This window comes from Oncorhynchus keta, chromosome 5, assembly GCF_023373465.1.
Source record: "Oncorhynchus keta strain PuntledgeMale-10-30-2019 chromosome 5, Oket_V2, whole genome shotgun sequence".
In the NCBI taxonomy this organism is placed as follows: Eukaryota; Metazoa; Chordata; class Actinopteri; order Salmoniformes; family Salmonidae; genus Oncorhynchus; species Oncorhynchus keta.
This window is the reverse complement of record NC_068425.1, coordinates 15,297,829-15,323,594: the sequence shown is the minus strand read 5'-3', so window position 1 is coordinate 15,323,594 and position 25,766 is coordinate 15,297,829. Positions and strand designations below refer to the sequence as shown.

General features: G+C 42.3%; 2 protein-coding genes across 5 annotated transcripts in view; both read right to left on the bottom strand.

Annotated features, from left to right (window-relative positions):
• The window catches only part of LOC118384549 (cdc42-interacting protein 4 homolog), a 29,518-nt gene extending 15,369 nt beyond the window's left edge, over positions 1-14,149 (bottom strand). For 2 of the 4 annotated variants that reach the window (XM_035771163.2, XM_035771164.2), the window contains exons 1-3: positions 13,880-14,149; positions 1,465-1,580; positions 298-354 (exon numbers count right to left, since the gene is read on the bottom strand). In XM_035771163.2, the coding sequence (XP_035627056.1) occupies positions 298-354; positions 1,465-1,580; positions 13,880-13,903 (197 nt within the window). In that variant the 5' untranslated portion in view covers positions 13,904-14,149. The remainder of the gene's footprint in view (positions 1-297; positions 355-1,464; positions 1,581-13,879) is intronic. The other 2 variants (XM_035771165.2, XM_035771167.2) reach the window with 1 other exon arrangement.
• A 3,685-nt stretch (positions 14,150-17,834) lies between these two features.
• Positions 17,835-25,205, bottom strand: LOC118384789 (angiopoietin-related protein 2). The gene is made up of 7 exons (XM_035771518.2): positions 24,723-25,205; positions 23,485-23,966; positions 23,148-23,288; positions 22,768-22,987; positions 20,937-21,130; positions 20,292-20,562; positions 17,835-20,170 (listed from the first exon to the last, which is right to left on the bottom strand). The coding sequence occupies exons 2-7, from the start codon at positions 23,944-23,946 to the stop codon at positions 19,986-19,988; spliced, it is 1,473 nt and encodes a 490-aa protein (XP_035627411.1). The 5' UTR covers positions 23,947-23,966; positions 24,723-25,205; the 3' UTR covers positions 17,835-19,985.
• Positions 25,206-25,766: the final 561 nt, after the last annotated feature.

Genomic DNA, 25,766 nt, shown 5'->3' with positions numbered 1-25,766 from the left:
TTCCCTCTCAGGGGGTATAGTAGCAGTCATTTGCATTGCTCTGCAGGTGCTGGCATAGCCTCTCCAACTACAGTACTATAGACAGGAAAGCAGTTTGAAAACACGTAATTGAAATTACGTCATGTATTGTGGGTGTATTATTTTAGTCAAGCTTTGTTTTCCTTCTCTATGTCTGATTAGGAACTGAAAGTCATGTTGAAGATCACAGCTGGCCTGGGCAGGTACAAATAAAGCACATTTATTTTATGCACACACACATTCATTCATTCACACACACAAAAGCCCACAATAGCTCACCTGCATTCCTGTTCCTCTTTACAGCCTCGTTTAGGATTGTATTTCTTTGTTAGATTTCTGTCAATATTAGGAGAGGGGGAAGATATGGTAAGTAGTCTGGAAGATAGAATATGACAAAAGCACAGATGCAAACTTAATTATCCTAAATGATAGGAAAACACAATGCATCAAATGGAGGGTGTCTATTCAAATCTCAATAAACAAGTTCAAACCTAAATTGGTTACAGTTTGCATTGAATAGAAATTATTCAATTTAAAATCAATCCACACCGCTAAGAAACCATACACAATATTTGCTTCTTGTAGGCAAGACTGCCCCGGTCCACTGGCACAGTTGATCTTTCCTTTTTATCTCAATATCAAATCATTTCTAGGTAACAATTAATTACCTTACTGTAAATGTTTTTAATGAAAATGGTCAAAAAGAAACTAGCAAGAATTCTGCTAAGACTGAGTGGTCTGTCAGAGTGGTCAGAGAGGAGCCTAATGGGAAGGATGTGTAACCTGAAAGCTAGCTGTTATTGGCCTATTATTAACATCCAGGTCTAAAACAAAAAGCACCCAGCCAAACAAACTGAAATTTCAGGCAGCTCTTACACTAAAAGGGCTTTACCATAATTGTCACAATTTCACTGTATTCCTCCAACCTCAGTGGACAGATGTGTGTGTGTGTGTGTGTATATATATATAAAACACAGGAAATCATGTTTGACTGCACTGCCCCTTTAAGTGAAAGCCAACTCAAAACTACAGTCAAGAAGAACATTATGTTAAAACACATCCACTTCTCCTATTCTTCCTTATTTCATTAGAGCTCTCGCTGACCACATCCTGTCCATCATGTGCCAGTCTGCTCCCACTTCCTCTCCTCTCCACCAGAGCCCATCAGCAGATACTGACAGACACACAGACACAGTGAGAGTGAGAAATAGAGAAAAAGGGAGGCAATAATGCAGGCTCAAGCTTGAGAATGAGGGCAGTGTTTCTGGGACTGTCTGGGCTGGGGCAATGCCAACAGGGGGAGACAAGTTCAATTCTGCCCCAAACTAGTCATAAGACACCACATACATTTCATAAAACAGCTTTTGAGCACAAACATCAACTGCTGTGGGCACACAGACAGGAATGAGGCCTGAGGAATGAGGATCCATGAAGAACGAGGCCTACCTCAGCTGCTTGGCATAGTTCTGCTCTATCTCAGTCCTCTCCTTCACAAACTTGACATACTTCTCTACCAGTTCCAGCCCGGATTGTGTGTGCTTGTCGATGATGTCATATTGGTCCTGGGGAGAAGGAACATGAAAAGAGAGAAAGAGATTATGCACGATACACACGAGATGGATGATATCTAATGGTGATGAGCTAAGAATGACAGGGCATGCTCCATCGGATGAATGACGTCATCTAAAAGAACACTGGATATGAATCAGTCTGAGGCAACATTTCGTTTACAGACTGTTGATACTGAATCTCAAGTCACCATATCTACCCAAATGTTATGCCTTCCAAGAAATCTCTACATATGCACAACCCTTAACTCCCGGCCTTGAGATGCTAAATCATCCTGCTGCTAAAGAGAGGGGGAGGAGGGAGAAAAAGTTGGAAAAGTGCAAGAGAGAGAGCAAGAGGACACAGGGAGGACAACCTTTTACCAACAGGAAATAGGAAATGTCCCACTCTTGCACTTCCTGTGGTACGTAGACTCAGTAGAAACATCCCAAATATGAATTGCATATAAATTGCATACAACACCTTTAAAAGGCAAAAAATTGGCTTCATAAATTGAAAAACATACCAGTTTCATTTGAGGACCAAAATGTTGACAGCAGTGCCATACAGATTGTAAAATAGAAGAGATTTGATGTACTGATTCTATGGCACATGGTTTTGATCTGATACAAAAAAACAAAAACGCTTGATTCAAAACGTAAGAGTTTTTCAATAAAAAGATGTATAAAATTCTTGCCACCAACAGAATGTTAGGTATATAGGACATACAATCATCTCAGCTCTGCAGATGTTGCTGCGAAGAGACAGTATCATTAGATTATTCTGGTATTCTGGTATTGCCCCCATCTAGCTTGTTTCTGGTCACGGGTTCAGGAATGGCTGATAAATCACAACATTTACCTCAAATTAACCCTACAAATAGCACTGTTGGGAGATTTGGAAAGCCATAGTCAATCAATCAACAATATAATAGTTTAAATAAAAATATTCATCTTTAACTTACAATCTGTATATACACTATGTGATTAGGAAGGTTCAGAATCTAGGCGAAACATCACAACACAGTTGAAATCAAGTTGAGGGCGCATGCAATTAGCCTGCTGACTACAGAAATGTCCACCAGAGCTGTTGCCAGATAATTTAATGTTAATTTCTCTACCATAAGCTGCTTCCAACATCATTTTAGAGAATTTGGCAGTACATCCGACCAGCCTCACAACCACATGTAACCAGTCCAGCCCAGGACCCATCCAACTTCTTCACCTGCAGGATCGCCGGATGTGTGTTGGGGGGGGTGCTGAGGACTATTTCTGTCTGTAATAAAGCCCTATTGTTTGGAAATACTCATTCTGATTGGCTGGGCCTGGCTCCCCAGTGGGTGATCAAATGGCCACTGAACTTAACACTGACACCCCCCCCCCTCCATTTGTTTGTACATTGCATAGATAATAAACAGCGAGTAGCAGCATAGCCACTTCACCTCTGCCTATAATTCACAAATGACGTCGACTAACCTGTACGCACATTGACTCGGTACCCCATGTATATGGCTTCGTTATTGTTATTTTATTGTGTTACTTGTTATTATGTTTTACTTCAGTTTATTTGGTAAATATTTTCTTAACTCTTCTTGAACTGCACTGTTAGTTACAGGCTTGTAAGTTAGCATTTCTCAGTAAGGTCTACACTTTATTCGGCGCATGAGACAAATGAAGTTTGATTTGATGTCCTCCCAGGCCCACCCATGGCTGCACCCCTGCCCAGTCATGTGAAATCCAGAGATTAGAGCCTAATGCATTTATTTCAATTGATTGAGTTCCTTATATGAACTGTAACTCCGTCAAATCTTTGAAATAGTTAGAATGGTGAGTTGATATTTTTGTTCGGTGTATATTCCTGCTGTGAAGAAAAGAAAAGAGAAGTGCCATGTATGTGTATATAATGTACAAAACAAATAAAATGCTGTAAAAACAAATGTTTATGTTTGTCCTCGGAAGAGGCTGATGGACGGGCGAAACAAAAACACACTAAAACGTAACGCACCGTTATTTGGTTTTCCCTACACTTCAAAAGCAAAACACATCGTCAACTCGCTGAAGAAAAACTAAATAGGCTTGCTACCACACGTATCATTAACAGAAATTCCCACACTTTGATATGCAGTGAGGAGTCTTCTCGTCTCTCTTCAGTTCCTTTTTTGGCTGGGTGCTTTATGGCCACTTCAAGCACAGACAAGCCTGTTAGAGAGTGATGATGATATCAAGGAACAGCCAATCCTCCCTCCGAACACCTCCAAGCCCTCTGTAGTTACAGTATGGGGGCGGGCCGTCTATGGGAAGAGATTCCTGTCATGTTGGGCCATGTTCTTGACCCATCCTACCCCTTCAAAGGGCACGCAAAAAGAGAGTGAACAAATAACACCTACGGCCTTTTATTTGAGAAGAACACGTAACACATGAACATGTGGGCTTGTATGAAACATTGCGAGCAACTTGCTATATGTGCGTAACAGGGAGGACTTATTTTTAGATGTTTTGGGGCAGGAAAATGAGAGCCACAGCACAGTGTGCTCTTTTTGTGTTCACCCTAAACACCACCAAGAGACAAGGAGAGAACATTGGTTTTCATTCCAGTTGAACAAAGTTCTCCTGTCTTAGCGGTTAAGTTGCGGTTAAGTTGTAAATAAACCAGGCTGATTGTTGTTTCACAAACATTAGGCCTACTGGCTTGGGGGGGGGGGTTCTTCCACCACATGAACAACCTTGTTTGCCCTCTCCATGAGACAATTTTGTTTAGAAATTGGATCCAATTTAAAGTTTCAGTAAGCTAGGACATTCAGTTGGGCTTTTCATTAGCATACTGTTGGCTTCATGATAGCATTTAGGACACACAGACACGGCAAAGAACAGTAATCTTCCAAAGACTGTAGGCCCATCCATCCATCCATGTTGGCCCTGCCTCAACCCAGCAGTCTTCTACCTCCACCCCCCAACTCAAGACAGATTCACTTGTAAAGGCATCACCCTGTACATGGGAAGTCATCCTGCTCAGTGGTGGCAAAAGTACCCAATTTTCATACTTGAGTAAAAGAAAATGACTCAAGTAAAAGTGAAAGTCACCCAGTAAAATACTACTTCAGTAAAAAGTTTAAAAGTACTTAGTTTATCAAAAAGCATCAAAAATAAAAAATAAAATTGCTAATTATTTTAGAAAGCAACCCAGATGGCACCATTTTTTTGTTAAAAAAAATGTATTTACTTACATTTTATAGATAGACATAATTTACAATTGAAGCATGTAATTAGTGAGTTCTCCAGATCAGAGGCTGTTCTCTTAATACATGTGTGAATTAGTACTTTTGGGTGTCTGGGAAAATGGAGGAAAAAGTACACATTTTCTTTAGGAATGGAGTAAAGTAAAAGTAGCCAAAAATATAAATAGTAAAGCACAGATACCTCCAAAAACTACTTAAGTAGTACTTCCAAGTATTTTTACACCAATGATATTGCTCCACGACCATGGAGAATGTTTCCTGCCTTAGTCACGGTCTTTCATGATCTTTATAAAAGGGCCCGCCTGCCATGCTACATTTTTTACAGTCCTGGATTGTGGAACACACACAGAGCCTGTCCTCACTCAGTCACACTAGCAGCCAGGGCTAATGCCCATACACTGATCTTACACACTGAACACTAGGTGCCTAAAATAACTGCTGGATTAACGGCAAGGAAAGCAGGGGACAGATGCCACTGAGCAGGCAGCACAGTTGGCCACGAACGTTACTGGCCAAACACAATCACAACCAATTAGGCAGTCTGGACATTGTGGCGAGAGAAGGAATGAATGTTGAATGAATGTTTGCCAATAGTCCCCCTCACACATAAATACAAACAAATGAAAACCTGGTTAGATCTGTGTGCAAATTGAAGTCATTCTCTCACAATCAATTTCACTAGTAGTATGGTCTAAACCTGATAGAAGGTACAGTAAACTACCAGCTAATAAAATCTGTTTTCAGAGGAAAGTAGAGGTTTGAAGAAATGTCTCTTGGGTTAAAAAGTGAAACAGATGTGGCAAATATATCCATATAAATAAATACAAGAGCATGGAGAGATGAGATGTTTTGAGTTCATTAAATGAGGTCAAACCTAATTAGGTTGCTGGTGCTCCATGCAGCGCAGCACTGAGGATGGAAAGGGGACAGGAGGAAGAGAGAGAGGCCCAGGGGGAACATGGGTAATGAGGTCAGAACCTACCATCCCACCCTCCTCTCTGTAAATGGAGCGTTACATACTCACTATGTGGGTGTGTGTGTGTGTGTGTGTGTGTGTGTGTGTGTGTGTGTGTGTGTGTGTGTGTGTGTGTGTAGGAGGTCAGATCACTGGGTGGGTGGTGGAGTAGCCATAGCCTAGCTCTCAGATAAACAGTGTAGCAACATTGAGGGGCAGTGTGTTCTCTGCCTGATTTTATAGTGAAAAGACTGCTTGTTTCTCTGTTTGTCTTGTCCATTGTGTCGCCTACCAGCTACCACTGTAACTCACTCGTGCACATTGGCTGGGGAATCCATGACAACTGGTGGCAGTCAAAAGAGGTTGAAATCAACTCATTATGCTCATTAAAACCATGTGAGATCGATGAGTGAGAGCAAAGAACCATCCAGCTATCTATTGCTTGTTGTCACACGGTACTCTAGTGGGCACCAATCCTGGTCCTGGAAAGCAAGTGTACACTACAGTGTTTTCCCAGGCTATTTTAAGCTCCTCAATGAAGGTATTGGTTGTCAGTAATTAGCCTAGTTGGCAAACCCTCTCTCCAGGACTAGTTGGGCTGGTGACCTCTGGCATGCTCAGTACAGTGCATTGTTGAAATGTTGAAAACATTGAAGGATCTGGAGTAAAATGTGCCATCATGTAACTGATATCATTCAATATGTCAACTTCAAGTCAATGGTGGGTGACAATATAAGTTGCAGAAGAAAATGTATTTGGAGCAAAATGACTACAGGGCTCAAGCAGCCATGCCCATGAGACTGTGCTCCATCCATGCGTGCAGTGGGCAGCAAGAGGCAAAAGGGTCCTATTTCTGGGAATCAAATAACGCCCAACTGTGGGACAACTTGTTGCGGGCATAGCCCTCCCAAAAGTGGACACTTCCTTAGGACAGAACTAGTCTTGGGGCAAGGAATGTCAATGAAATTCACGCGAGTAAAAAAAGTCCTAGACCCTAGACATTCTGAATGTTTGGCAGTTTGTGCACAACAATCTGGGTCATAAGCTTTTTCTTGAGGAATTAAACATTGACTTGAACTTGGCTAGCTAGTTATTAATAGTATAATGATCTGAGAGACAAGACACCAGCTGCTTTGTTCTTCAGGGTCCAATGACAGCACTTTGATTTGAGTTACAAATCATGCTATAACTTATGTACCTGCATTTACACAGACAGCCCAATTCTGATCTTTTGCCCATTTATGGAAGGGGGGACTTATATGCAGATTCAGGAATGCACACATGCAGGAACACCACAAATTGCATGCTGCAATCACACACACTTAAAATTATGGGCAAAAAACAAACTGATCTGATTGTGCAAAGGACAACTTAGTGAAAAATATCATAATTCGACTGCCTGTATAAAGAGCATCACATTTGTATCTGTTCAGAGTGACATGCTGGTCCAACTCAAGGTGTCAAAAAGATAATATGGACCCATCCAAAATTTGGCGACAGATTTTCATGTGAATATTCTAAAATCAGGTAACATTTTTATTTACCAGACATTTGAGAAATGTAATGGACATCCTTATGCATTCAGATCCAACCTGACGCAGCATCAATAAATGAGGGATGCTGGCCAAATTAGCCACATTTACAAGTCCTTAAAAACCACCCTTAAGCAAATTACAAAAACATTATTCCTTGTGTTTTGATGTGTAGCATATGCAAAACTTTATAGACTACTTTCCTAATACAATTGTCCACCTCACGGTTCACCTGTCAGAGATGAGCACTAAATGCATCAGGGCATTGCATGCAAAGCCTTCAGTGTCCACAGTATGATTTTCATATTTTAACAACGTATTTCTTTAAATTGTTGTGCACAAATTTGTTAACATCCCTGTAAGTGAGATTTTCATTTGCCAAGATAATCCATCCACCTGACAGGTGGCATATCAAGAAGCTGATTAAAACAGCATGATCATTACACAGGTGCACCTTGTGCTGGGGACAATATAAAGGCCACAGAATTACTACAGTGGAGTATCCAGCAACTTCGCACAACCATTGAAGAGGAGTAGGACAGCATTCCACAGGCCACAATCAACAGCCTGACAACTCTATGCGACAGAGATATATGTTAGGCTGCATGAGGCACGCTGACTAGTTAAAAAATTATATCACACCAGATTTATTTATTTATTTATTTATTAAATTTTACCTTTATTTAACCAGGCAAGTCAGTTAAGAACATATTCTTATTTTCAATGGCGGCCTGGGAACAGTGGGTTAACTGCCTGTTCAGGGGCAGAACGACAGATTTGTACCTTGTCAGCTCGGGGGTTTGAACTCGCAAACTTACGGTTACTAGTCCAACGCTCTAACCACTAGGCTACGCTGCCTGGTTTTCTGATCCACGCCCCTACCTCTGTTTTTAAGATATCTGGGACCAACAGATGCATATCTGTATTCCCAGTCATGTGAAATCCATAGATTTGGGCCAAATGAATTTATTTCAATTGACTGATTTCCTTACATAAACTGTAACTCAGTAACATGTTTGAACTTGTCGCACATTACATTTATATATTTTTGTTCAGTATGTATGCATGCGTATGTGTACATTGTATACATGGTATTCAGACCCCTTGACTTTTTCCACATTTTGTTGCATTACAGCCTTATTCTGAAATTGATTACATTGATAAGGAAAACAATCTACACATAATACCTCAAATCACAAACAAAAACAAGTTTAGAAAATGTTGCTAATTTCAAAGAAATATATCACATTTACATAAGTATTCAGACCATTTACTCAGTACTTTGTTGAAGCACCTTTGGCAGCGATTACAGCCTCGAGTCTTCTTGGGTATGACGCTACAAGCTTGGCACACCTGTATTTGCAGAGTTTCTCCCATTCTTCTCTGCAGATCCTCTCAAGCTCAGTCAGGTTGGATGGGGAGTGTCGCTGCACAACTATTTTCAGGTCTCTCCAGAGATGTTCGATCGGGTTCAAGTCCGGGCTCTAGCTGGGTCACTCAAGGACATTCAGAGACTTGTCCTGAAGCCATTCTTGTGTTGTCTTGGCTGTTTGATTAAGGTCGTTGTCCTGTTGAAAGCTGAACCGTCAGCCCAGCCTGGAGGTCCTGAGCACTCTGGAGCAGGTTTTCATCAAGGATCTCTCTGTACTTTGCTCCGGTCATCTTTCCGTCGATCCGGACTAGTCTCCCAGTCCCTGCCGCTGAAAAACATTCCCACAGCATGATGCTGCCAACACGCTTCACAGTAGGGATAGTACCAGGTTTCCTCCAGACGTGATGCTAGGTATTCAGGCCAGAGTTAAATCTTGGTCTCATCAGACCATAGAATCTTGTTTCATGGTGTGAGAGCCCTTTAGGTGCCTTTTCGCAAACTCCAAGCAGGCGGTCAAGTGTCTTTTACTGAGGAGTGGCTTCTTCCTGGCCAATTTACCATAAATGCCTGAATGGTAGAGTGCTGCAGAGATGGTTGTCCTTCTGAAAGGTTACAGAGGAACTCTGGAGGTCTGAGAGTGACCATCGGGTTCTTGGTCACCTCCCTGACCGACCATGGCCCTTCTCCCCCGATTGCTCAGGCGGCCAACTCTAAGAAGACTCTTGGTGCTTACAAACTTCTTCCATTTAAGAATGATGGAGGCCATTGTGTGCTTGGGGACCTTCAATGCTGCAGGAATGTGTTGGTACCCTTCCCCAGATCTGTGCCTTGACACAATCCTGTCTCGGAGCTCTACGGAGAACTCCTTCAACCTCATGGCTTGGTTTTTGTTCTGACATGCACTGTCAACTGTCGGAGCTTATATCTTGCCCAATTAATTGAATTTACCAATCAGTTGAATTTACCACAAGTGGACTCCAATCAGCTTGTAGAACAGGATGCACCTGAGCTCAATTTCGAGTCTCATAGCAAAGGGTCTGAATACTTATGTAAATAAGGTATTTCTGTTTTATATTTGCAAATTTAAAAAAAAAACTGTTTTCACTTTGTCATTACGGGGTAGTGTAGATTAATGTTGGAAAAATGAATTTAATCCATTGTAGAATAAGGCTGAAATGTAACTTAATGTGAAAAAAGGGAAGGGATCTGAATACTTTCCCGAATGCACAGTCTATGCTTCCATTAATTTCTTTCAACTGGTGCCGGGGGAGGTTCAGATGAGTCTTGTGAGGCCTGTGGGCATACTAGAGCAAAACAACTGACATGTACATGTTCGTGAGTCTAACCTTTCCACAGAGGGGTCATATTATTGTAGCCCAGACTGTTAGGATGCTACAAACAGAAGTTGGAAGATCGTCTGTACCAACTTCAGATGTGTCCCATGGAGTAATCTTTCCATAGAGGAGTCATAATAGTTTGCAGGCCAAACCGTTTGGATGCTACATACGGTTTTGTGAGAAGACAGATTTTCAGGATGTCTCATGGTCTGACAAACCCTACTCTAGTTCTGCCACCTTTCACCGCAGATGCGGAACTGCAACATCAGTGGATTGAGATGCATCCAATGCAACAACAAAAATACTGCCCTCTCGCTTGAATTCACAGATGTATTATTATGCTAATTAGAGTTCCGCAGGGCGTGGACATCGACTCTAGGGGTTTTTAAAGCAAACTTAAAGCAGACTCAGTGCTGCAAACTCTCACGCATTGGCCCTTACTATGCATGTCCATTGCTTGGTCAAGAGTTGTTGATATCTGATAGAGATTTGCATAATACATCCCATGCCTCAACTGGATTAGCCTGAGCTTTATTTATCACGGCCACTGATCACTCTATACAAACAATATCTTGAAAATGTTTGAGGTGAGAGGATTGGAGGGGTAATCCAAGCACTAAGGATAACTTTTTTTTGCTGATGTCAACCCCACATAAATGATTCATTTTCTGAACCAGTTGCAGTACAAATGCAGTCATCATTCAACAAAAACAAAGTGGATATTTGTTCACAGGGTAATCCAAAACTTTAGTAAGGCAATTTAAAACATGTAACCAGAACACCACAGGACATTCCCAAAACATGTAACCAGAACGCCACAGGACATTCCCAAAACATGTAACCAGAACGCCACAGGACATTCCCAAAACATGTAACCAAAACGCCACAGGACATTCCCAAAACATGTAACCAGAACGCCACAGGACATTCCCAAAACATGTAACCAGAACGCCACAGGACATTCCCAAAACATGTAACCAGAACGCCACAGGACATTCCCAAAACATGTAACCAGAACGCCACAGGACATTCCCAAAACATGTAACCAGAACGCCACAGGACATTCCCAAAACATGTAACCAGAACGCCACAGGACATTCCCAAAACATGTAACCAGAACACCACAGGACATTCCCAAAACATGTAACCAGAACGCCACAGGACATTCCCGAAACATGTAACCAGAACGGGAACGTCACAGGACATTCCCAAAACATGTAACCAGAACGCCACAGGACATTCCCAAAACGTCACAGGACATTCCCAAAACATGACATTCCCAAAACATGTAACCAGAACACCACAGGAACGTCACAGGACATTCCCAAAACATGTAACCAGAACGCCACAGGACATTCCCAAAACATGTAACCAGAACGCCACAGGACATTCCCAAAACATGTAACCAGAACGCCACAGGACATTCCCAAAACATGTAACCAGAACGCCACAGGACATTCCCAAAACATGTAACCAGAACGCCACAGGACATTCCCAAAACATGTAACCAGAACACCACAGGACATTCCCAAAACATGTAACCAGAACGCCACAGGACATTCCCAAAACATGTAACCAGAACATTCCCAAAACATGTAACCAGAACACCACAGGACATTCCCAAAACATGTAACCAGAACGCCACAGGACATTCCCAAAACATGTAACCAGAACACCACAGGACATTCCCAAAACATGTAACCAGAACACCACAGGACATTCCCAAAACATGTAACCAGAACACCACAGGACATTCCCAAAACATGTAACCAGAACACCACAGGACATTCCCAAAACATGTAACCAGAACACCACAGGACATTCCCAAAACATGTAACCAGAACACCACAGGACATTCCCAAAACATGTAACCAGAACACCACAGGACATTCCCAAAACATGTAAAACAGAACAGAACACCACAGGACATTCCCAAAACATGTAACCAGAACACCACAGGACATTCCCAAAACATGTAACCAGAACACCACAGGACATTCCCAAAACATGTAACCAGAACACCACAGGACATTCCCAAAACATGTAACCAGAACACCACAGGACATTCCCAAAACATGTAACCAGAACACCACAGGACATTCCCAAAACATGTAACCAGAACACCACAGGACATTCCCAAAACATGTAACCAGAACGGGGACACCACAGGACATTCCCAAAACATGTAACCAGAACACCACAGGACATTCCCAAAACATGTAACCAGAACGGGGACACCACAGGACATTCACAAAACATGTAACCAGAACGGGGACACCACAGGACATTCACAAAACATGTAACCAGAACGGGGACACCACAGGACATTCACAAAACATGTGCATTAGTGTTCCAACAGCATTTATACGGCATCTATCACATATTGGAGTAGGAATCAGCTTGATAGAATGCAGCCTTTAGACAGCATGTACTAAAGTCAATTTCCTCCACACTTGCATTAGTCCCCTCGTTCGGTGATAAATAATTTTGTCAAACAGATTGTGAACCGAAAACTGTATGTTTGATTCTAGAGGGGGAGCAATGAATAGAACAATTGTTTGGTTAGGATGTAGGGTCAGATTTAGGACATCTTGTCTTCAAGAGATGTTATTATCAATTTACTTCAGTATGATCAGTGGAACAATTCTCATTCTCAACAATGGGCTAAAGTATAGCGTCATTTCTGTGCTTGTCAGCAGGAACACGACTGACATTCCCCACACATTTTATTATTCCACTTCTTTCCAATTGTGCCACTGTAATCACATATTTGAAGTCTGATATGGCTACTTGTGTGTTTGAAAATGAATGAGGCTATGTATTACTGCAGCTATTCATGGACAGTTTTGAATAAATGATACAAATAATCATTGATACTCAATGCTCCAGGAATCAAATATTTTAGTATTGTGCACAAGCTAGGCAGAGATGGTAGGGGGACTATGTAGAGTAAGATGACAGCGAGGATCTTCAACTATATAGTAAGCATAAGTAGTAAGTATCCTTTTTTACGAGCCTTGGCTTGCACGAGCTGGAACGGCTCATGGGGCAGGAGCCCATCTACTGTTTCTGTTGCGTGAGGCAGCTTGATGTAAAGTACACACCCTGGATAGGACGCTAGTCTATCGCAGGGCCTTACCCCCAATCTATATCCTTAGAATGCATAAACCACCTGAATATTGATATTCATTAGACTTTTCATCAAGCTTGGGTGATTCTAAGACATTTTTCAAACACCCAGCACTTGGGAAACATAGATGTGTGGCCAACTCTCCTGGAAACCAAGTAGGATTTTCTTCCAGACCCATAAAAATAAAAAAGTGTTACCCACTTCCATTACCATTAAAAATTCCTGTTCCGAGCATACAACTTTCCACATGAGAAAGGGATCAATCCCTGCTTACAACCTTCCCACTGTTTCTAGCATTTGCCTGTGTCCCGATCTCATTTCATTACTGTCTGGATAAAGTGTCAAACCACAAACAAACAAAAACATACTTCATCCCCCCAAAATCTCAAAGTAACAAAGTCATCAAATTGTGAGTTAATTTAAATGTTCAAAGCATCCTAAATACACCTAACCTGTGGTCTACATTTTTTTCCCACCCCGGTCATAGAACTACGCCATGTCAAAATACATAGAATTGCAGGAAATTTGTTTTAAACAGTAACATTATCTTGGGAGGATCTCCCCCAAGAAAATCATTCTTAATCATTCTCAGTATTGTTTGACTACCTCCATCAAACCCAGTCTCTTGTTATGCTCATAGTCATAGATGAAGCTACATGAAACATTACATTAAAAGTGGCAAAAACAATACTTTGCAAAACTTCACGAGAGCTAAAGCCCTTGGCAGATACCCAGACTGCTCGCATACTCACCCAGAGATCCGTTCCCCAGTCCATGTTTAACGTCTTCTTATCAGCGGATCCCTGAATACAAAGAACTTCTTCAAAGTTATCCCAATTTGGATGACGCCTCAACCCTGAAATATGAATTCAGAGGACGCTCAAATACCCCTTCTGGTATCCTTTCCGTTTCTAAACAGTGAGAATCATTTCTCCCTATAATTTAGCTAGTTATCGCTAACTAGTCTAGTTAATCTAAACAATATCCGTTGCAAAGGAAAGAGGGATAAACTAGTTTTCATATCCGCGTCACTCCCAAATCCTAATTCTTAAAGGGACAGTTCCATAATGTATTTACCTTCAATAAAATGTTCACTGGCATGTCATAAGCAGTGACGCTTGTTTATTTACTTTTAAAAACCGTTTTGAAAATAGTTCAGGGAAAATGAATGTTCAGATTCTACTGTAATTAAACTACAGCAAGCAATACAATTAAGCATTGATATAGAAATATGAACATTCTTATTATATTCCTTTGTATGATGACAGATGCAAGACAATTGAATAGCCAAAAATCTAAATCTAAAAGCATTCAAAAAAGGCTAGTCACACAAAAAGCTCATAGTTAAGATTGTTTAAACACAATTCAACAAACTGTACCACTGAATCAAGGCCTATGTATTGACAGTATTCAGAGTAATTTTCTAGACTGAGGTAAGCACACACACACATAGCTACTTCACACTTACATAAATCCTCAAATTTTACAACACTATTTGTTCAAGAGGGCAGCCAGCACATGGCAGTAATACATTTCCTTTTGTTATTTTCTTATGCAGTGTAATTCCAAGCAGGGGAGCAACTTTCCCTGGGGGCGGGGGGCATGTCCCCCCCACATTCTGAAATTGCATTTTCTGTCCCCCCCACATTCTGAAATTGCATTTTTTGTCCCCCACAGTTTATCATTGGAATGTGATACAAAACGAGGCAACGGTGTGCTTTAAGACATGCAGTTTTCTCCGAGCGGTCGCATAGATATTTAAAATTAAAATTAAATGTTTTTATGTCCACCCACCATAGTTGCAGCCCTATGTGTCTAATCTACACATAGTTGACATTGACTCCAAATCCAATACAACTACATTAACAGTGAACTCACATAGATTTGTTACTCAAAGTCACATTCTAAATCTAGGAAAATACACTAGTCCGATTGAATCCCCACCTTAATCTTACATTTTAAATATTTTTTTTGCAGATCATGCAGTCTCATTGTTGTTTGAAAATAAATATATTTAGCTTTTCATTCAGAATGAATTGTTCAATGATGTGGATGAAATGTATTTTTAACGATTTGATTTATTAAATCCCATTGTTGCTTGAACACCAAATAATTTTCATGTCATACAAAAGTGTTACTGCGTGAAGTTTAAAATACATTCTGTCATTACTAAATTGGGAATGTGATATATTTTAAACTTTTTTTAAATGTACACACAAAAAACATTTCATGAATAAAAGATTGTCATCCTAAAACGAAGTGGATGTTGACGCAATCTTTATAAGCGGGAGGGATTCTTATTTCATATGTCCTCAACTCGTGGCTCAATCATTTAATTCAGTGTAAGTGGAGTTCACAGGAGGTTGTGGCACCTTAATTGGGGAAGACGGGCTCGTGGTAAATGGCTGGAGCGCAATCAGTGGAATGGCATCCACGCTATGTTCCAGCCATTATCATGGGCCATCCTCTCCTCAGCAGCCTCTACTGGGCTGGAGTTAGCCTGCTCAGGAGCAGATTAGTTCTGAAATGTACCTGGATAAAGGGTGAGACACTTTCCTATGAATGGCTATCCCGAGTTGAACTCAGAGTTGATCTAATTTACCTAGGTAACTCCTCAAACCTTCGTAGGATACCTCTCTGGATCAGATTTGCCTACCCATGTTGTAGACAGTGGCATCATTGGAACGTTGTTTGGCTGGTTGACGTCTGTGGTGTTGATTGTTATGAAATTATAATATCCTCGTCTTTTCCTCAACATACAGAAGACTTTCAGGAGTATCAGTGTACTGACCAGGATAACTAATGTAATCATTACAATAATTATAATTGTGGGGTCATCTGAAGAGGAAATAGAAGGAGAACAGGAGAGTTTAGACATGATTCAGACCAATTCTGCTTATAAATTGATTCAGGCTAGCTTGTGATCTAGGATTTCTGTTTCGCAATTCAGCTCTTTATAATTAAATGTGATTCATTCATTCATCTTACTGAAAGAAAATGAAGTATGTCTTTTGACAACATGAATCACTACATCAGGGTCAGCTACATTTCTACCATAACATGACCCTCAGTCGGTCAGTTATAATACCTTTCAGAGTTATTACTGTTGTTGTTGTTCTGGTGGCTGTCCCAACTCTATTCGTGGCAGTGCAGATGTAGATCCCAGCGTTGGTAGACGTGGCTGTGGTGATTCTAATAGTCCTCTGGCGCTCCTCAGTGGACAACTTCACATTGCATGCAGCAGTGTAGTTCCACTTCATCTCAGGAGGAGGGTTCCCCTCAGCACTGCAGTTCAGAGACACATTACTGTCTGCACTCACCACTGTGTCATTCCCTAGAAGGAACTTAGGAGCATCCAAGGAGAAAGGAGGTGATTTTAGAGTAGACCACTCAAAACTATGCAACTTATGGGATTTCAATTGGAATTGAAAGCCATACCCGTCAAGTGTTTTTGATTTATGAAAAAGATCAAGATTAATAGCCAACTTACAGTGCACAGTAATGTTGAGAGGTTCCTATGTCACTGTAGGATGGGGTTGTGGTCCCTCTGGTCCCAGGTCCAGTTCTGCTCTACATCTATACTGAGCTCCATCTTCATCTCTACTGGGGCTGATCATCAGAGTATCTGACACATCCACTGGTGTCTTACTGACAGTACTGTAAGTTACATTATCTAAGGGTTCATTCCCTTTGTACCACTTCACAACCAGGTTCTGTAGAGGAGCGATGTTCTGGATGTCACACTGCAGCGGGTACTTTGTCCCCTCCACCATGGGACCAGAGTGGTTCAGAACAGAGATGGAGATGCTGTCTGGAATCTTTGTGATATAAATACTTTTTTTAATAATTGTTTTCCACATGTATTTTTCATTTCTCCTTTACACTTCCTACTTGTATGTGTTAATTGTATAGTGGACTTCACTATTGTACAGAAAAAACAACATTTTTTATACTAAACGGTGATGTTTTCCTGATGAGTCTACTCATATTCAATGGGACACACTTCCTGTACACAGTGAGAGTAAGGTCTTGACTGCATAGGAGACTCCCATTCAACTTTATGTTGCACCGAGCCTGTGTACCCCAGTCCACCACAGCCATGTTCCAGGTGACAAACTGGCTATTTTTCTCCAAGCTTGTATTTCCTTCTGTAGAGACCCAGTGCATCCCTAGGTGAGTATTGAACAATGTGCTGCAGTTGACCTCCAGTGGATTCCCGTGTCTCACCACCACCACTGGAGGCTCCAGAGTCAGGAGGTTGATGTCAGGAAGACCGGCTTCATCTGCAGCTGGTGATAAAGTCAGAGTGGGTGGTGTCTTCAGTCTTTGGTTGGATTTCACAATGACCTTTCCTGGAAACTGTAGTACGGGTGAACTCTGAGACACATTATATTACATGGCTGATAATTGGTTACCCAAACATTTAAATTTCTCATGAAAATATTACATTAGGTTGTTGATGATCTCATCCCTTCTGAAACATGCTGAAAGGGGAATCACCTTTCCCAAAATATTCAGACGCATTTCTGATTGTTCAAGTACAGTATATCATGGAACAACAATAGCTTAATAGAGCACTGTAAAGCACATCGTCCATCCCTATGCGTTACAAACTTGACAATGGTGCTTCTGTCAAATATGGAGTTTATATAGGTGTAATTGGCCTGTGTGTAGCTGGTGTGGAGGAGTCAGGCGCAGGACAGCAGATATGAGTAAGGAACGTAATTTACTCAAGGAATCATTAAATACAACTCAATAAACTGGCCCACAATAACGGACTGTATATATACAAACAATCACTCACAAAAACCATGGGGGAACAGAGTGATAAATAATAAACAAGTAATTGGGGGGATTGAAACCAGGTGTGTAAAACAAAGACAAAACAAATGGTCAATTAAAAGTGGATCGGCTATGGCTAGAAGGCCGGTGACGTCGACCGCCGAACGGCGCCTGAACAAGGAGAGGGACCGACTTCGGTGGAAGTCGTGACAATAGGTTAGCACATACTAGCCAAACACCCATACTAACAATCAAGCACCACACCCACCATCAGCAGTCATATATGTTGCTCTCAATGTTACACCACATGGAAATTCACACCCACCCCACCCATTTAGACACTTACATATCACTCAACAACATCAACAGTGTCTGAGTTGTACCTGAGTGAGTGTGTGTTTCTTGTGATTTCATGTCATTATATAATTGTATCCTCAAATTAGGGTCCTGAGTTGTTTCTATCCATGTGACCTGATCAGGAAAAACTCAGGGCCCTGTCTACTGATGACTGTTACCTTATTGCAACACATCAATATAACTTTTTTATCGCTCATTGAATACTTTAATTTCTTGACTTTAATTGCTCTCAAATATTAGCCTTCAAATTGTCCATTGTGGGGTTAAAACTAATTTCCTTTGTCAACAATCAACTTCCGTTCAAGTTTTGTTAGCGGGAGGCGAGCACATGTTTAAGTACCAAAACTGGGAGACAGAAAACAGTTACTATATCACCAGAGTAGATAATAACTATATGATAAACTACAGTCAACATAAACATCATAATCCACACAGCGATCACAACAATAGATATTAATAGATAAGTATGGACCAAATTAACCACTCACTTCCATGTAACAGCATGAGCATGAGGAGGCCCAACATCCTCTGGAGTGAGATCATGGTAGTTCTCTGGTACCCCATGCTGAGCAAGGTGAGGGTGATGGGGGATGTTGTAAGACAGGATGCCCTGACTGATGGTCCACCCGTTGGTCCAGGCTCGGTCCTAACACTGTGCTAGTGCCAGTTAGTGTATCTCAGGCAGAGAGCTTACTGTGTGAAGCAAGTGTTTTAAAGAGGAAATTCAAACCCTACCCTGATGCTGTGCAAAGAGGAAACTGTTAAACTGAAACATGACTGAATCAAACCAGTGATGGAAAAAGTACCCAATTGTCATACTTGAGTCAAAGCAAAGATACCTTAATAGAAAAAGACTCAAGTAAAAGTGAAAGTCACCCAGTAAAATCCTACTTGAGTGTAAGTAAAAAAGTATTTGGTTTTAAATAAACACAAGTATCAAAAGTAAATGCAATAGCTCAAATATACTTAAGTATCAAAAGTAAAAGTAGAATCATTTCAAATTCCTTATATTAAGCAAACCCTTTTCCTTATATTAAGCACATTCTTTTATTTACCGATAGCCAGCACTCACACATAATTTATAAACAAAGCATTTGTATTTAGTGAGTCTGCCAGATCAGAGGCAGTAGGGATGACCAGGGATTTTCTCTTAATGTGCGTGAATTAGACCATTTTCCTGTCCTTGTAGGCATTCAAATTGTACTTTTGGGTGTCAGGGAAAATGTATGGAGTAAAAAGTATATTATTTTCTTCAAGAATGTAATAAAGTAAAAGTCATCAAAGATATAAATAGTAAAGTACAGATACCCCCCAAAAACGACTTACGTGGTACTTTAAAGTATTTTTTACTTAAGTACTTTACACCACTGCATCAAACCACAACGTCAGTTCTCATTAGCAAAAGAAACGGACTCCTACTTCACCTTGTGGTGTAATCTTCAGCTGTCTTATTAACATACCTGTTTAACATATAAGAACTTTATTAACATCCTTCCTCATCCATGAAGGAACCATAATATTGCTGTGATGCATGATTGACATGTGTATAACACAGGAGGCTGCTGAGGGGAGGACGGCTCATAATAATGGCTGGAACGGAGTGAATGGAATGGCATCAAACACATTTGAAACTATTCCACTCCAGCCATTACCACGAGCCCGTCCTCCCCAATTAAGATGCCACCAACCTCCTGTGGTGTATATGTAATGGGAAGAGGGTTAGGTGGGTTTGATCATCATGGTGACTGTCTTGAGGGAGTAGGAGCCCCCATGGAACTCTGCCCAGTAAACCCCGTCCTGGTAGCGGCTGCGGTAGTGACCCCCTCGATACCACACGCCGTTTAAGTTGGAGTGGGCACACATGTGGTACCACCAGCCCCCCTTCTGGAAGTGGGCACAGTTCCCTAATGAGGAAATGGAGAGAGAAACCAACTCATCAAGCCAAACCTGGGTGTTCAAACAGGCAGCCATGAAAAGAGACAGAAATGAAAAGAGAGAGGGTAGTAGAGGTCAGAGTGGATTCACCTGAATAAGCATCCTTATCCTTGTCCAGAGTTGTAAAGGCTTTGTCATTGTGCCAGGACATTGAGTCTCCGGCGTTGCCTTGGTATTCCCCCAGCCTCAGACGATACCAGTCGCTCTCAGGCTCCAGGCGGAAGCTGTCGTACTCTGCAAACACCTGGCGGCCCTGCCAGTCCTCCATAGCCACCCGAAGCTTGTAGTGGGCCTGCTTGGTCAGCCAGTAGAGGTGCTCCAGACCCAGCCAGTACTCTCCATCCAGGTTCCCAAAGCCTTGCTGGGGTGGAGGGGTACAACAGATAGTTTAGGGTTATGTTCACTGTAGCAATAGTTTTCATGATTTCTGTGGTGTTAAACCGTCCTCAACTGAAGGATACTCTTGAGTCTCTGAGCAGTAATACCAGCTGTTTTTCTGGTTTTATAGCCCACTGTGATGGTTGTCAATTACAGTAACTATACAGCTCATGTTTCATCACATATAATCAGCTGAAATGAAAGGCAAATGGAGGAGGGGAAAGGATTATGGGTCTGCAGTGCACACACTCACTGTGTGTTTTGTATTACAATGGTAATAGCACACTGGCTGATGTCATAACAAGCTCTTGAGTGCTTCACTTTTAGTGGCTCACTGCAAACTGGAGGTGAGAGCACCTTGTACTGCTCCCAGGTCCTGAAGAAGTTGACTGATCCGTCCTGTCTCCTCTGGATGACGGTCCAGCCTCCCTGGGCCTTGGTCTGTTCACACCAGGCCTGCAGAAGCCGGTTGGCGCTCTGTGGACGCAGCAGGTAGATCCCATTGGTGGTCTCGCCCGAGTCCAGCACATGCTGGCAGTCCCTCCAGGGTCCTGAGGGACAGAGATGGTGTAGGTTTGTGGCTCACAAAGGCAGTTAGGATTTCGGAACCTGGGTTCAAATAGTCATAATTGTGCTCGATTGAGCCTGTCTGGTGCAATGGAACTAATGGAAGTCCAAACTCCGCCCACCTGCAACTAGGCAGGCTCAACCAACTGCTGGAAATGAGGGAGTGAGTGAGACACGTAATGGAGAGAGTGGTCTGGAATTCTGTTTGTTTTAGAGCCAACAGGGTCACAGATACATGTTTTCTCGATTTGCTTCAGCTTATCTCTTTGCTGCAGAAGACATTCTTTCACAACACATGTTGTATGTCTTATGTCACACTAGAAGAGATAAGCGTACAACGCATGAACGGATGCAGAAAGGCTAAGCATCACCTCTCTCTCACACAGTCCAGACCAGGGGTTATTCATACTGTAACTGTACACTCATTCCATAGACAAGTATCTCCTTGTCAATCATCCCACACACATAAGCTCTGAGTCATGCTCCCTTTATTCTACATTGTAACTGGTGTGAAGTCCACATGCTGCTGCTGCTCAGCTCCACTGGGGGAGTAGCCTGTCCATACAAGGTGGTGTCACACATCTGAATGCTCTGCCTTGTAATCTCACACATTCCAGTGGCGCACACAACGTGCATTGTATGGGGGTATCACCTTGTATTTCAAGGTTACATAGCAATGTCCTAAAGATGGCTGTGATTAGGGTGTGTGTGTGTGTGTGTGTGTGTGTGTGTGTGTGTGTGTGTGTGTGTGTGTGTGTGTGTGTGTGTGTGTGTGTGTGTGTGTGTGTGTGTGTGTGTGTGTGTGTGTGTGTGTGTGTGTGTGTGCGTGTGTGTGTGTGAGAGAGTTTGTTTGGTAAATTAGATTTTTTAGATTCTAATACATTTTTATTTGGAATTCATCCCATTTGCTCTTTCTAAAGAGGAGGTGCTGACAAATCTGGTCATTGGTACCAAATTGTGGATTAGCTACTTTTGATTTCCTAAAAGAGGATTATATTTTGGCCCATTTGATTGTTATTTATAACATATATTATTGATGAATTTGCAAATGTTATATCAAAGTCAAACTTTGTGTGTGTGTGTGTGTGTGTGTGTGTGCATGCGTGTGTGTGTGTGTGTTACTCATTAACAAAGCCCCTTCTCTACTCTGATAAGAACAGTTGGCAGTTATTAGACATTGTTTAGGCATTCCCAGAGAGATAACAAAGTCCTATCAGTGGGTCAGTGACTCCCCGAGCTTCTGCACAGTGTCTTCTTGAGTGTAAATAACACTGACATAATACTGACATTGTTTCATACACAAACTCAAGGTCCCAACAGCAAACAAGCATTTGAAGGGCCGAAAGAAAACAGCTTGCTTGTTCTGATTGTTGTCAGAGGTGACAGAAAAACAATATCGAAAAACAATATCGAAACAAAGCAGGAACCAATGAGATATGCAATGTATTGACTGAAATAGAAACAAGGTGTTATAATGTGTGATAACGCTGTCCGGGGAAGATACATAATGTTACTCTTTCACACGGTCTTACAAAGACAGACTTTCATTCCTACATAGACAGTGTTGGTTAAGCTGAAAGCGCCGTTGGCAGTTGTAAGCTCTGAGGGTGCAGTGATTTACCTGGGGTCTTAGTGACAGGGAAGCTTATGAAGGGGGCGTCGGTAGGGGTGTCGGCCATGTTGGTGGGGAGCACTTTTGTCCCCTGCAGGGGTTCTCTCTCCTCCTGTGGCTGTAGTGGAGGGGCACCCTGGTCTCTCTGAACATCATTAGCCATCTCCTTGGACTGTGAGCTGTCATTCAGACGCCCACTGGACTGGATACTCAGGGGTTCAGAGGTCATCTGTCCAATAAAACACAAATATATAAAGACTTTTGTACAGACCATTGTGGGTACTGTAGTATGTTATGGTACAACTTTAGCTTCATGGGTCAGGGTCAGTGCTTGAGAAAGGCCCATGATAACAATGCCAGTGGTTTGATAAATACAGAGCTCCCCCTACCTGTTGAGGTGGGGTAGTGTTCTTGGTGGCCTGGCACAGCTTCTCCAGCCGAGCGATGAGCTGACTCTGGTTGCTCATCATGGAGGTGAGGGCTCCATACTTCTTCTCCAGCTCCCTGTAACTAGTGGAGATCTGCAGCATCTGGGATGTTGGTCCACCATGACCGAGCAACAGACAACGGGACAATCAGGGATGTATCAAGGTGCTACATGCCTGTCATCGATAGGTAAAGGATACTAAGACAGTAGAGAGATAGTAGAAGCAGGTATACAGTTATATGATTTTAACTTCCCCCTTATGAACACAGCTGTTCCCACAATGCTCTCTGTCTGATTACCTGTGCGGTGACGTTGAGCAGTAGGTTCTCGACCCGCCTCTGTTCGATCACCTGGTCCTTCCTGTACATAACCTCGTGCAGCAGCTGGGCGTAGAGCTGGGCAATGCGGGAGTTCATGCTGCCGCTCTCTTTCCGTAGTGCCCCTACCTCCGTAACCAGGGCCCCCTCCTGTTCTAGCTGGCCCCTCAGCTTCTCCAGCTGTTCCTGCTGACGGCTGAACTCAACCCGCAGAGCCGTTACCTCTGAGTGGTTGGAGGCTCTGGTGGTGGACTCGGTGCTCACGCACAGCGCCCCCTTCAGTTTCTGCTGGGGAATGATAAAGGTGTAGGAGCAGCGGCCTGCTTTTAGCTCTGAGGAGCGGGACGGGCGCTTCTGGGACTCTTCCTTCCGCCCCCCCACCTCAGGCATGACTAGGAGGAGCCCCAGCAACAGAGACAGGCCAATAGTCAGCTGCTTCTCCATCTACCTGTTCAACTGCTCTTCTGTCCGTGGAAATAAGCAGTGATAGAGATTCATTAGCAGATTCCCCCAATAAAACATGATACTCTATATCTAGAACATGTAGAGATGTATTCATTCAGTAAAACTAGCTTTTCCTCATTTTAAACAACGATAATTGTACACCAAGTACATTGCAGTCAGACACTGGCCACAAAGATGCAAAATTCCATACAGGCAATTTCAGTGGAAAGCAGAGCATGTAAACGTGCTACCACAATATCTAAGATGCAGCTCAGACTGTCTTCAAGCCTTGACAGCCCACCAGATGTTCCCCTGGAAGGTGAAAGTACACTTAACCCTGTCTGCCTGGCTGGAGTTTATTAGCAAGTCAACACTGGGGTGACGATGTTCAACAAAACCCAGTCAGAGTCAACTCACACTTCCATCCCATTGGTCAACACAATCCTTTCAGGGTCAACTCTGGCTACCACCATTGTCAACACCATAACCACCATTATCACCTCAACATTGACACAATACACTATATTTGCAGGGGTCACTACTCCTCAACCTCAGTGAAACACATTATTGGTACCAACAAGTTTCTGTAAGTAAACTGGAATACCAAAGAAAAAGAATACATCACATGATTGCCAAATGGTAGTGTCAGAAGCCCTGTACCATATCGCCAAACATTAACCATTGATCATCTATCATTATAATAGCAGCACTATTCTTATTCAATCTGAAAGGTGATCCTACCTTTGTAACTTTTAAAGTGAGGGAGCATGACTTACCTCAGTCCTGTTCAGAGGTATAGAGTCAGTTGGCAAACTCTGTCAGCTGTGTTCCTGTGCGTATCCCAGAATCCTGAGCTCTAATGGGTACAGAATGTACTTCTTTAAAGCATCCTCATCTAGAATCCAGATGACAGGACTAACGGACCTTTCCTTAGCATTGCCTCAGAATGGTCTACTTCCGCAGAATTGCCTCCCAATGAGAATGTCCACCGCTGTGGCTGTAGCATGCAGCCCGGCGACCCTTTTTCCTAGTGTGTCTCAGGCAGACCAGAGAGACTGAGCTACAGCAAGAAAGACTCAAGGGAGAAAGAGAACTATTCACCAAACTGACACAACATTTTTTCAGCAGCAAGACCTCCCCCTCACTTCATCCCTGTCACAGGCCCTCTAAACAAAGAGAGACATAATTACAAACTACCCTAATGACACCGCCTCTCTCTCTCCCCTCCCATCCTCTCAACTCAGCTGCCTCTGGCCCTCAGTGCAGGAGGCAGGAGCCCTCTCTCTGTCTCGGCCCGTTGCCTCCCTTCAGCCTGCTGTTCTCTCACAGAGGCCTACTCCCAGGCGGTCCACCTGTTACTGCAGTTCAGCTTCAAATGGGAGCCTATGAGTAATCAATATAATTTATAAAACAATGTCCAATATAAAAACAATACATTGAGGGTTATGATATGGATAAAATGCAGATGAAGGTGAATATCCACCGTATGACGAGGAATAATTCTGTCAGTCATCCTGGATAGTCTCTTTCAACTGCTGTGTGCTAGTAGATACGGTACAGACGGCATTTCATCTGAAAAGGACCCATGAGCGCAACATGTGAAGTTCACAGGAACATGGCAAATGTGGTGTCAAATGAAAGCTAAGAGTCTATAAATTTACAAATTAAGGCATATATACCCTTTCCAACCATTTCCACCCTAAATATGTGGAATAAGCAAAGGCTTTGATTTCTGGTCCAACAGATAGAAAATGGGTCTTAGAAAACATCTACCTGAAAAAGTTTGAAAAGGTATTAGAAATACATTAAAAAACAATCAT